Raw genomic sequence first — 13,423 nt, 5'->3', positions numbered from 1 at the left:
ATTCACTAAAAAACCATGGGTTTCACACACGTTATAGTTAGAAATTAGCATTTAAAAAACCTTGCAAATTCACTGAAAAAACCATAGGTTTCACACATGTTATAGTTAGGAATTAGCATTTAAAAAACCTTGCAAATTCACTGAAAAAACCATAGGTTTCACACACGTTACAGTTAGGAATTAGCATTTAAAAAACCTTGCAAATTCAGTGAAAAAACCATAGGTTTCACACACGTTATAGTTAGCTGGACATTTCACTCGTAAAAAACCAATGAAATTTCCCCGTTATATTTAGTTAAGCTAACTATAACTCGCGCGCCCGCAATGCACTGCTGATGACGTCACATATTACATGTGATAGAGTGGCAGACCTCCTCTCACCCTAATATAACCTTTGATACACACATTCAAAAATAGAGACTGAAATTTTCAAAAAAATGGACATACCAATACCAATTACAACAACCTCTTCAATAATTCTAAGATCCACATAAACATCCACTCATTCACCAACAGTCCTGTACAGTCACTCATTCGTGTACTCACACATCATATGTACTCATACACCTATACATCCTGTAACACAATGCCTCTCATCCATAGAGTTACTCACACACATAGTTACTCATGCTAATAAAGAATCAAAAATACATTTATTTGCATATACAGTTATACACACACCACCACACTTACTTCTATGGAAACTTACACATACTTAGTCTTTTAAACAATCACTTATAGAAACACATACTTATTCATACAGGAACTCTTTCAATCTCTCACTCTCACATACACTCACTTATATACACCAATAGTCACATATACTAGTTTAAAACATATGTAGTTACTCATAAAGACACTATTGAGACAGCCATTCACTCACTAACACACCCATACACACACTCTTCCACCCATACAGTCCTGCACATATGCTGTCTTCAACACATACAAACAGTGAGTCACTCATTCATGCACTTATGCACTACGTAATACCCCCCACTGAACCATACAGACACTCAGACACTCATACTGATACTCAAAAAACCAACTAATAACCTATATAGACACTCATGTAGCTGCTCACCAACCCATGCAGTGAGAGACTGATACAGGTATTTACACTTTTAAACATTACTCACTTAGCCATGTATTCAAAAAGATACACTTAATCAGTCAGTAATACAATCAATTTTTCAAAAACAAATCATCCATTTAGACACTTATATACTCATTTATTCTTCCATCAACCTTGAGATATACATATATAAAACATATTTAATTTTCAGAAAAACACACATTCACTGGATGATGTCATCAGTGATGTCATCAGTGATGTCATTTGAGATGTCATCAGTGATGTCATGAGTGATGTCACTGACCATGTCATGAGTGATGTAATATGTGACGTCATCAGCAGTGCATTGCGGGCGCGCGAGTTATAGTTAGCTTAACTAACTATAACGGGGAAATTTCATTGGTTTTTTACGAGTGAAATGTCCAGCTAACTATAACGTGTGTGAAACCTATGGTTTTTTTCACTGAATTTGCAAGGTTTTTTAGATGCTAATTCCTAACTATAACGTGTGTGAAACCTATGGTTTTTTCAGTGAATATATATATATATATATATATATATATATATATATATATATATATATATATATATATATATACAGTTCTTTTGAAGAAAAAGGTTCTTTGCACTATACATTTATAAGAAAATATATATATATTAAAAACGTTGTTTTAGATTTAAAGAATATATGCTAAAGATGCAATAACATAAAGAATACAATTATCTCTGCTTTTACTTGGTTTATTCCGCATACATGTTGGGTCTGGTGGCATGTTAGAACCTAATTCGGTCACTCTAAAAGCAATATAGGTCAGTTCAGAAGTATCGCTTGACTACATGCAATAACACCCTTTTATGGGCAGTTGGATGGTATCTTATTGCATATCGTATTTTGTTTTCTCTGTTCATTTGCCTGTCAGGGTGAAAGAAGTGCGTGGGCTGTGTTTCCAGCCCATTTGGGTGACCGGGAGACAATGATTAAAGTTGGATATGCACGCACTCAGTGGCTGAAATGGAATTGTAAAATGTAGGTCCTCACTGGTCAAGGATACCTGTGTGCTATTGAGAAGTGCCGGTACTTCTCCTTTACAAGTATTTAGGGACAAATGTTGATGGTTGCCATGATGTAGGAGTGGAGGTGTTGTTATGCTACCACTCACCTGAAATGATTTAGTGAGGCCATTTTTTGTACTATAGACACATACTGATGTAATGTTTAAGAAAAACGAGGCTGCAGGTCTTGAACACATGTAAACATCACCTAGCAAGAATCCCATTCAGTAATTAGACTTTAATTTGTTTTAAATAACCAACTTTGTTGCAATTTTGCAGCAGGGACATTCATTATAACATACAATAAGGCCTCTGCTTAGAATAACACTTCAAGACATGGCAACATTTCTGCAGATGATATTAATTACATTAGATCGATAATCCATAGAAAAAGCACCACTTTCCCCACACCCTTTCTGTTTATGGGGACACCCACAAGCAGCATAAACAGACTTTTCCTGTTGTGCACACCAGTCTACCCCGCTGCGGCAAAATAAGATTGATGGGAGGGTCGGCTGTTTGCATGTGCGTGGCCACCAAGCAGGCCCCCCCAAGGAAAACACGATTAGCTCATGGGCCCCCACCTCCTCCACTAGCCCGAACAGCACATTACGCGGAGCCAATTCCAGAGCGCCCAAGAACCGCAGAGAGCTCCCAAACCACCCCGTCCCAGAAGGAACGCAGCATCGGGCAGCACCATGCCATATGGAGGAACTCTGCAGCTGGGTGCGCATATCACATGCAAGCAGCGTGGCATTGGGAGATATTCGGTTCAAGTGGCGCAGAGAGAGATAAGTTGCATAAAGGTAGTTTATGTGAATCATGTGCATACAGGAGGAGATCACTGTTTCACGGGGCGAGAGACAGGCCTCCCTCCAGTCATTCTCATAAAGTTCCCCCACCCAAATTACTAATTTCTGTCTGAGCAGATCGAAGCCATCTGGGGCATGACTGACCAATGAGCAGTAAATAAGAGAGATGGCTCCTTTCCCCAGGTGCCCCAGGAAGATCTTGGCTTCAAACGGATTGTATTCAGGAAGTGGGCGTCTGGTGATATGTGTGGTCGCAGAGCATGTCGCAGCTGAAGGAAGCAAAACAAATTGGAATTAGCTAGAGTTAGCGATCCTTTAGATTTGAAAGGACATTAAGCTTTTCCCTTTATACACATCCCCTAAGTAAAAAATGCCAATTCGGTCTTACTGAGCAAAACAATTCCAAGTGGAAAGATGTCAGAGCCATGTACCCCTCCATGACTTTTGATATTTCTTGTGTGGTTATGAGTAGGGGTGGGCGGAATTTGCGGAATCGCGTTACGCAAATCTCCGCGAAACGGTAAAAAATCTCCGCGAACACGCAGAAATTCCGCGAACACGCGGAATTGATTGTTCGCGATGCTTTTTTCCTGTTCGCAATTGCTGTTTGCGTGCTCGAGGAGAAATATCTCGCGAACATGCATGTTGAGAACGCGAACAAGCCAAAATTTTGCGAAATCGCGGAAAGCAGACTTTTGAGCAATTTCGCGTCCCCCGCGGAACGCGAAATTCCGCAAATTCCGCAAATTCCGCGAGCGGAACGGAATTTGCCGCCCAGGCCTAGTTATGAGTGCTTCCTTCCTTTTTAGGTCTCGCCTGGCGAACGCAGCGCGAAGCGCTGTCGCCAGCGAGATCTATTGTTGCTGACTTGCCTCGGAAGTGGGACAGGAGATGGGCACGCGCAGGCTCTTGGCGGATTTGAGTTGGTGTACGCGCTTACAGCCACGCGGCGTGCACATCTCCTGTCCCCCTTCCCTCTCAAGTCAGCATGCAGTTTCACTTTCGTGAACATTCACTCGTTAAAAACGCAGCATTTGGGCATCCGCAGGGCTTTTGGCGCTTGCATGTAACGTGTACAGCTGTTGCTTGGTGCCGTGTTAATTAGGCTCGAGGCAGTAGTTTCTTTGTGAACGCGCTCATAAAGACTCGGGCCCCTCTCAATTCCTGAACTATGGCTATGGCGCAGCGGTAAAAATACAAGAACCACACCAGAGAGGTACGATGGACCTGCGCCACCTGTACCTTGGTACCCACATGCTGCGGTAATTACCTAGCCCTCGAACTCCAGTGCTCGTGCCCCTTGCGCCATTTCAATGTGTACATATTAACAGGTTCGAGCCTTATGCGCGCTCCGTCATACTACATGCCGCGCTACATCCGCTAATAGCGAACGGGAGGGTTGGTGCTCAGGGCGCCCTATACTGCCTTCTTCATTCAAGCGTAAACAAGCGGGCCCATTCCTTTTTAGCGCTGGGAGCTAGGCGATTTGCCCAGAATCACCGGATGTTTGAGGGTCGGTGCCGAGACTCGAACTGGATTCCCCAGCTTCAAAGTCCCACGCTCTAGCCATTATGTTGTGTTGCTCTACACAACGCGTGTAGTGTGCCTTGCACCCCTAGGCCGTCGCGCTATCACCCCCCCTAGGGACAGGATAAAGGATCTGTGATCCCGGCTGTCAGGAAACCCGGTCTGGCTGAAGGGGGAAGCGAGGAGAGAACTTGCGGGCAGTCTTGCCCGAGTGTAATCCAAAGCGGGCCAGCCACCCCCATCGCTGGCTAACCTGGGGCAGTCCCCGGGCAGCTAAACATATCGGCATGAGCCCCCGGTCCTAGTGCCTGGTAGGCAAACCACTAATGCAAGCGCAATTCAAAGCAACAACGAATATTTCGCAGTCGCTGGGCCGGCATGTACTCCCCGGAATACCCGCTGGTCATCTTGTACTCCGACTCGGCCTGCTCTCACCTGCTGAACTCCTGCAGCGCCTGCTTCGCCGAGTTCTACGCCCCCTGCGCCAACAAGCACACACGCACCAGCCGCCCTCAGCCAGTGAGCGCATGGCGTGCTTTCGCTTTCCCTCCCTCCGGCGTTTCAGCCCACGCTCAGGTTCTCCCGCCCGTTGAGGCCCCCTCTCTTCCTCCCTCGCAGCTCTCTCCCCTCCTCTCCCTGCCTCCTCTTCGACCCCCTTTTGTCTTACTCCCTGCCGTTTGAGTCACCTTCCTCTCCCCTTTGACTACCTAGTGCCTCTTCCCAGCGCAGCCACGCACTGCTCGGTGACCCTCGGCAGAGAGCAGCCCTCGCACGGCCACGAGGATGGAGAACACACTGCTGCTCAAGATGCTCCTGCTGGCGATCCTTACCGGCCAGCTGAGGCTGCGCAGGAAGGTGGGTGCCCCCGGCAGACACCCTCCCCACCCCTTCCTGGCATGTGAGAGTGATCGGCCGGACACCCCCTGCTGGCATGTGTGAGTGTGAACGACCCTGGCACACCCCTGCTGGCATGTGTGAGTGAGTGTGAACGAGCCTGGCACACCCCTGCTGGCATGTGTGAGTGAGTGAGTGTGAACGAGCCTGGCACCCCCCTGCTGGCATGTGTGAGTGAGTTGGAACGAGCCTGACACCCCCCTGCTGGCATGTGTGAGTGAGTGTGGAGAAGCCTGACACCCCCTGCTGGCATGTGCACGTGATCGGCCTGACACCCCGTGCTGGCATGTGTGCGTGAGTGTGAAGGAGCCTGACCCCACCCTGCTGGCGATCCTTACCGGCCAGCTGCGGCTGCGCAGGAAGGTGGGTGCCCCCGGCCTGACAGCCTCTCCTCCCCCTGCTGGCATGTGTTTTGTGATGGTATTGTGTATCTTTATTTTCAGCGTGGTCCGCTTTCAGTGCGGTCCGCCTTGGTCACGCTTGTCTTTTCATATTATCAGAGCTGGTTGTAAATAGCATTAACTGTTCTCTTGACTCTTCGTAAATGAGGTGCCATGGCGGCGGTACCTGCCCATTGATCGCCCGCCTTGCACCCTGGCATGGCAATTCGCAGCATGACCGGACTCAGAAATCATAAGGGGGTGTCCCGTCCAAACAGCCCATCTGAAGCTACGTACCTGCATTTACATTTAGTAAAAACATTATTTTCGGTCGATTTTACCATTACCAGCACCTCTAAATGGGCCAAGTCCATAATGTAATCTTTTTGGCCGCCTTTGTGTGGGAATTCCCTTCTAGCTGAGTGTGCGGGTTTGTGTATTTCTTTAAAAGTGCATGGGCATGGATGTCTGTGCCACTCTATCTAAGTCAATCTGGGTGTGCGTGCGTAAGGCTTTTATGATTAAGATCTAAGAATCCGCCTCGGGCACCACACAACCCCTTCGTTAACGCCTTTCACAGCGCAGCAGTAAATGGAACAAAAATTTCTTGGAAACCTACACGCGTCCCCGGGCGATTCAGGCTGGGTCAGTACTGCCAGCATTCAGCTTTTTGTTTCGTTTCTTTAATTGAATTTAAATATATTAATCAGCAGTTGAATTAAAAAGACATCCTGTGCATTTGAAGGCCGCAATCACTGGAGGAACGCCTGGCCCACCTTTCAACGCAACCACGGCACAAGTTTTCACGTTTTACAAATTATTTATGATTAATTATTTTGTTATTATGCAACAAGACTGTATCCTGCCGTCGAGATGGAGAGAGTAACTGAAACATTTTGCGAATGTTCGACCTGGCACCCCGTCACCCTGAGGTTAAGCAATTGTTTGGCATTGGAGTCTGGAGCTTGTTGCTTTCTATTGAGAGTGATTTTTGTGTTCATCGTTATTTTTGTGTAGCTGTCTGTTGGCAATAGGCCTCGCATTACTAAAAATTAGAGCTATTGGTGTTGCATTATTATTTGCAACGCCAAAAGCTCAAACTTTTACTAATGCGAGACCTATTGCATTGCAAATGCTTGTTTTAATAGTATTAGAAAATGTCAGGCACTCGCCTAACAGAACCAAGGCTGAAAGTGAATTGGAAATTTAATACCAGTAAACACATTTGGTGTACAGATCCAAGGTTAAGAGAAGAGACTGGCTAGAAAGGTAACAATGGAAAGTAGTCAAACCTATGTATTTGGTTTGAGAATACACTAGCAGGTCATCTAATTATGTTCATGGATTAAAGGAATCCTGGGTGGAAGTCATTTAACTGTAGACAGGCTTTACATGGCATAGTAAATCTCAAAATATATTTTGCGCCTGGCTGCGTCTAAAAAGTGACGCAATCCAGGTGCAAAATGTTAATAAATATAGGCCTGTGTTTGCAGCTTCTTTCATGCATGATCTAGATCCAACGAGATAAAAACACACGTGCAAGGCCCATGGTATAGCTGTCCTTTAAAGCTGCCTGACATTACTTTGTGATCCACACCTTGCCGCAGCTGCCACTTACTCCCTGCTCAGATACCTGTTGTTTTTTTAACATATTTTATTTGGTTATTTTACAGTATAATGGGCATAAGCCCTACAATGACCCGTGTGAGCATAAGGATAATATTTGCATCAGTAACCATTTTTATGATAATGAACAATACCTGCCGAACATGCAGGTAAAACAATAATACAACCATTATGCAGACAGTTGTCACTCTCCATAATACAGCACATGATTCATCAGATTCAAAGTATACATCATAGCAGAGCAATAATACGACCAAATGATATAACATAGGGTGATACACGTCATGGATCAGAGGGTGCCGCTCATGGATCCTCCTCGGGCAGGGGGGGCAGGTCAATTCCACGATATGTCACCCACCGTGTCCAGATCTTGCAATGTTTCCTGGGGCAACCCCGGGCCTCAAAGACAGCAATCTCGGCACCCATACATTTATCTAATTCGTTCTTCCATTTGCCTATGGTCGGGGAGATGACGCCTTCCATCCCTGTGCAATATCCCTTTTGGCGATAGTAAGGGCAAGGAACAGCAGATGCTGTTTATAGCGGTTCCCCCAGTGTCATCGATGGAGTGCAGTAAAAACAGCCGTGGGTCGAGTGGAAGCACCCACGCCAGCACCTCGTTAAGACATGACCGAACCCTGTTCCAAAAGCGCTGCAAAGCTGTGCAGCTCCAAACCGTATGTAGGAAGGACCCATCTTCCCCGCCGCACCTCAGACACGTTGGGGACTGAATAACCCCCATTCGCTACAGTCGTACCCTAGTGTAATATACTCTATGTAAGTATTTGAACTGGATGAGCCGGTATCGTGTGGAGACTGCCGCGCCCCTCGGGCTGGCAATCGCTTCAGCCCAATCATCATCTGTTAATTCAGGAATGTCTGCCTGCCAGGCAAGTCGGGTTTTGTCGAGGGTGGTGGGTGGGTGTTTCATCAGTGTTTGATATATTTGTCTGATTTTGTGTAGACCAAGGTCCCCCATTAGCAGGCGGCCCTCCAAGAACTGGAACTCGGGGAGAGCCTCTACATTTCGGATCTGGGGGAGAGTGCGTGACGGAGCAGTTACAAATTATATAATTGTGACTTATGGAGGCCAAAGTCCGTCTGTAATTGTTGGAATGATTTTAAGGTACTGCCCCTTTTTTACATCCCCAAGGGTCGAGATCCCCACCAGGTCCCATCCCCGGAACCCGCCCAATGTGGTTGCTGTTTGAAGGTGTGTACCGTGCCACACAGGAGTTTCCCTTTCCACCCCATTTGTCTGGTCTTGGCCCTCCATAACTGTATGGCTACTCTGCCAGCCGGTGGTAAGTGGTCTAAACGTGTGGAGCTATACAATAAGTGGAGAAGAGGGACTTGTTCCATTACAGCATGCGCAATAGTATATGCTGGATCTGTAGGGAAATTATACCACCATTCGTTGATTACAAGGATGTGAGACGCAACATAGTAGGAGTAAATATCAGCTGCCGCTATCCTCCCACAGTACGTGGACTGTGCACAAGCTCCACCACCCCAGAGGAAATTGTTTTGTATTGCATTTACCTGCGCAAACCAAGCGCGAGGGGGAGGGTGAGGAAAATTTTGGAGGCGGTATAGGATCCGAGGCTAAGGGGCCGATTCACAGAATTAACTGTGGACAAAATCCTAAACGTACTACTTTTGGTATTCACAGAAGTTAGGATTTTGTCTTAAGTTTGTCTTAAGACAAACTTAAGACAGACTTAAGACAGTCTTAAGACAGACTTAAGACAAACTTAAGACAGACTTAAGACAGACTTAAGACAGACTTAGGACAAACTTAAGACAAAATCCTAACTTAAGTCTGTCTTAAGTCTGTCTTAAGTTTGTCTTAAGTCTGTCTTAAGACTGTCTTAAGTCTGTCTTAAGACTGTCTTAAGTCCGTCTTAAGTTTGTCATAAGACAAACTTAAGACAAAATCCTAACTTCTGTGAATACCAAAAGTAGTAAGTTTAGGATTTTGTCTTCTGTGAATCGGGCCCAAAAAACCCATCTTAAAGATGGCTGAGCGTCCGTAGAGGGAGAGGGGGAGAGCGGACCATATCATCGTTTCATTCTTAAGACTGATTAACAATGGGGTAATATTGTGTGCCCAGGAAATCTTGGGGCATGGGAAGATGTAGATCTCCAAATATTTGAACCCATCTGTTGCCCGAGAGAGTTGTGTGGCCCATGATTCGCTACCCTGATGTACACACACTGGGAATAAGATGGATTTAGCGGGATTGGCGTGGAGGCCTGTGGTGCCTCCAAATACCCTAAGAATATCCAGTATACGGGGTCCAGAGTACCAAGGGTCTGTCATGAAAAAGAGAACGTCGTCAGCATATAACGCTATACGATCTGACCATGATCGGGACCAATCAAACCCCCTGAGCACCGGGTCGCTTCTGACAGGCTGCCAAAGGCACGATTGCAAGGGCGAACAGCAATGGAGATAGTGGACAGTCCTGACGGGTACCCCTCTGTATCAGAAAAGAGTGTGAGTGGTGTCCCGCAATCCGAACTGATGCCGTCAAGTCTGTATATAACAGGCGTCTATATGTCAGGAAGCGGGGTCCAAAATTGATCGCCTTGAGCAGTTGAAAAAGATTGAGCTCAGCGAATCAAAAGCTTTATCAATATCGGCTAAACACAGAGCAGCTGGTCGGCCCAAGGTAGGGGCACCAGCGATGGCGTTATGGACTTGTCTGATATTGTGCCTTATGGCTCTCTGAGGCATAAAGCCAGACTGATCAGGGTGGATCAGGTCTGTGATACACCCCCGAAGGCGATCCGCCAGGAATTTCCCTAGCAGTTTGGGTTCAAAGTTAATAAGTGAGATGGGGCGGTAAGAAGAGGGGTCCTCTGGAGGATCCAGGCTTGATAAAGAGCACAATCTCTGCGTGTCGCCAGTCCCTTGGCAGACTTGCCAAGTCTGTAGCTTCCACGATGGTCGCCAATAAATGAGGCCCCAGAAGATGCATGTGTGATCGGAGGAATTCCATGGGGAACCCTTTGGGACCCGGGGCATGACCAGGGTGTAGCGCATTGAGGGCGCCAGTCAATTCATCCAATGTGATTGGGGTCTCTAGTCGTTCCCGGACAGAGGCGGGGAGCCAACGAGGCGGAAAGTCCACTAGAAATTCCGCAATGAGTTCGGCAGAGATCTGCTCTTTCCGCGCGTATAGGGATGCGGAGTGCCTCGCAAACTACCCCGCAACACCCTCCGGTGTCGTGTATATGGACCCATCTGGACCTTGAATAGTGGGCGCAACGGCCGGGGTACCATCTGCTTGGCACAGTCTGTGGAGCATTTTACTGGATTTATCACCTCACTGATATATCCGATGTTGTGACGCCTCCCAGATCTCCTTGGCTTCATTCAATAGATATTGACGCAGCTCCTGTTGTGCGAGTATCAGTTTACGGCTCAGATACCTGTTTTAATTTGCTCTGAACACCATTGTTTCTGCATATTAATTATATCCTTTGCACTTCCGAACTACCCTGAGGAATTTGGGTTCTGACTTCTCATCTAGCGGGTGCCTTGTCTGCCTAAGCATGGTCACCGTGCCCAGATTCAGTCTCCACTCACTTAATCTGTTCACCCTCTTGGCCACCCCCCTAATGGACCTCTTCCTGGTTATACCTTTACAGCATATTAACCAATCCATTCATCCTCAGTCATTCTTCTAATAATTAGTCACTTGTTCAGCCCATTGATCCAGCCACCCAGATTCACGCAAGTGAATCTCCTTCCTCACATTCATTCATTCATCCATCCGTTCATTTTTTTATTGACCCTAATGCACTTATTCATACATCATCAGGCTCTTACCCACACCATCAATCCACTGAAAGACCAAGCCAATACACACTTTGTACAATGTAAGGTAAAAAGACTATATTGCCTTTATTAATTAATGATTTGCTGTTTTTGTTGTTTCTTGCAGTCTGTACTAAAAATGGATGGTGACAAATTGGTTCATATACAGAAATGGGACGGAAAGGAAACTACCTTAGTTAGAGAGATTAAAGAGGGGAATATGGTTATGGTAAGTATGAAAAGTCTAAATGGAGATTTTAGTTACATATGCTCAGTTTTTTGGTAGGCATGCAAAAAAAAGCTTGAGGTACGTATTGGGAAAATATCTCCTGAGCGTATTCATGTCTTTCGCTTGTACATGTCTAAACTATGCAAAGCTTGCTCATTTAGGGTTGCACAGGAACAAAGGGCTTATGCTTAATTTGTGCCGGTAGTTGCAGGTGATGGGCACCATCACTCATTTTTAGGTCAAGCTTGCAGCCAGCACTTGGTGACCTTATGTATATTAAAATATATATATATACTCATAATGGGATTTTAACTCGCCCTTTCTTTACCATTTGTTGTCATCATTATCACTCTTCTTAAATGCCTTCTTATTCAACAGCGTGCCCCACTTAATTTATTGTCTGTTTGCTGCTTGCACTGTCATTGAGGTACTCATTTTTTATTTCCTTTTTTTTTACCCCTTTTTCTCAAAGCACAAATTCGACCCAACTCAGCCCTTTAAATGAGCACAAGTTGCATTACGACACGTTCTTTATATTTTAATTTTTTTAGATATATTCTAATGGGGGCAGAGTTCTGGGAGCTTTTACTTGCCAGCAATTGTTCAAGGACGACTCCTTGTGTGTGCATTTGTTTTGTCATTCTCTCAAAGCCACACCACTCCAATTCACTCCACTTCAACCTACTCCAATCTAACCTATTCTATTCCTCTCTAATCCACTTCATTCCCATACACTCCAAATCCACCTCAACACTGTATTCCAATTCATTGCAGTCAACTCCTCTGCAACACACTTAAATGTATTCCACTCCACTATATGACACTCCGCTCCATGCCATGCCACTCCACAACGCTCCACGCCACTAACTTTTAGTCATGCTGAACCCCAGCTACATTGGTGTACAACATACCTAAAACACATTGCCGAAGCCAGTAGCTCTCAAATTGTTTTATTCCATATAGGTACTCCAATATGGGCCCGGGTAACATCCAAACCTTTCACCCATATTCGTCCATACATTACATACGTAACGGGCTGCTAGGACTGACCCTTTACCTAGTTATGGTACTGCTTACAGAACATGGGGTTTTCCCTGAACAATAGCCTCATACATTATGCATGAGGATTCTTGGAAACTCAGCAGGACTACCAGCTCCTGCATAATAACTATGTACAAGGTTAATTCCCGACGTCATCCTAAGTCCGACAAATGCACGATCCATCCGAGATCTTCTAAAATGTGCCTGTATGCTTCTAAGAGTTCTCATAGCATTGTAAGTCTTCAATGTAGAAAGCAAATCCAAGATCAATCTCCTAGGTGAAATGCAGTCTTACCAGACTTCATAACATGTGTTTTATACAAAATAAATCCTGTTCATAGCCACTTAGAAAATAAATTAAAAGAGCTGGGTGGTGCTTTTATTGGACTGGTGAAAAGACTCAACATTTATTGAAAATTTCAGAGGTAGTCAACCATCATGCTTCCGCTGGGCTGCTGCGGCGGGAGATCGCTTAGTTTAAATTTAAAATTCAGTTATGTATCTACGTTCCATGTTCCACCCAACAATCCCAAAAATGAAACCCAACACACCCTGTCTCCCTTCTTAATCGCTAAGAAACAATAGGTAGTTTGACAAACTATGCACTTAGCTAAATCATAAAACCTCAAGTTCCTGAAGTTTTTTGCAAGGTTGTAATTCTACCTGATATTCTGCAGCCATCAACTCTCACTTGACTTGCAATTTCAGGGCCCCATTTACATGGCCCCTTGGCACTTTGGTGCCGACGGAGTGTCACTTTTTTGACCCTCCAGTGGGGTAATATGCTTTATGCAGCACACATAGAAATAGGAAAATGCCTTTAATGATTATTTTTGTGTAGATACAGCACATTCTTGCCCTTTTTTACGCACAGCAGGAAGGCCTGCTGTGCTGCAGTGCATCAAAAGTTTACTCATGATCCAGAGTCTGACATCTATGGAAGAAGGGGGCAGTAGTCAC

At 45.4% G+C, this 13,423-nt stretch overlaps 1 protein-coding gene across 1 annotated transcript in view; it reads left to right on the top strand.

The window, feature by feature from the left end:
• LOC146817794 (fatty acid-binding protein, brain-like) overlaps positions 1-13,423 on the top strand; it is a 334,168-nt gene that overhangs the window by 187,609 nt on the left and 133,136 nt on the right. The window contains exon 3 of the mRNA XM_085611263.1: positions 11,321-11,422. Coding sequence (XP_085467389.1) covers positions 11,321-11,422 — 102 coding nt within the window. The remainder of the gene's footprint in view (positions 1-11,320; positions 11,423-13,423) is intronic.

Source organism: Triturus cristatus, chromosome 6 (genome assembly GCF_964204655.1).
Source record: "Triturus cristatus chromosome 6, aTriCri1.1, whole genome shotgun sequence".
NCBI classification, from domain to species: Eukaryota; Metazoa; Chordata; class Amphibia; order Caudata; family Salamandridae; genus Triturus; species Triturus cristatus.
This window is presented reverse-complemented; position numbering and strand designations above follow the sequence as displayed.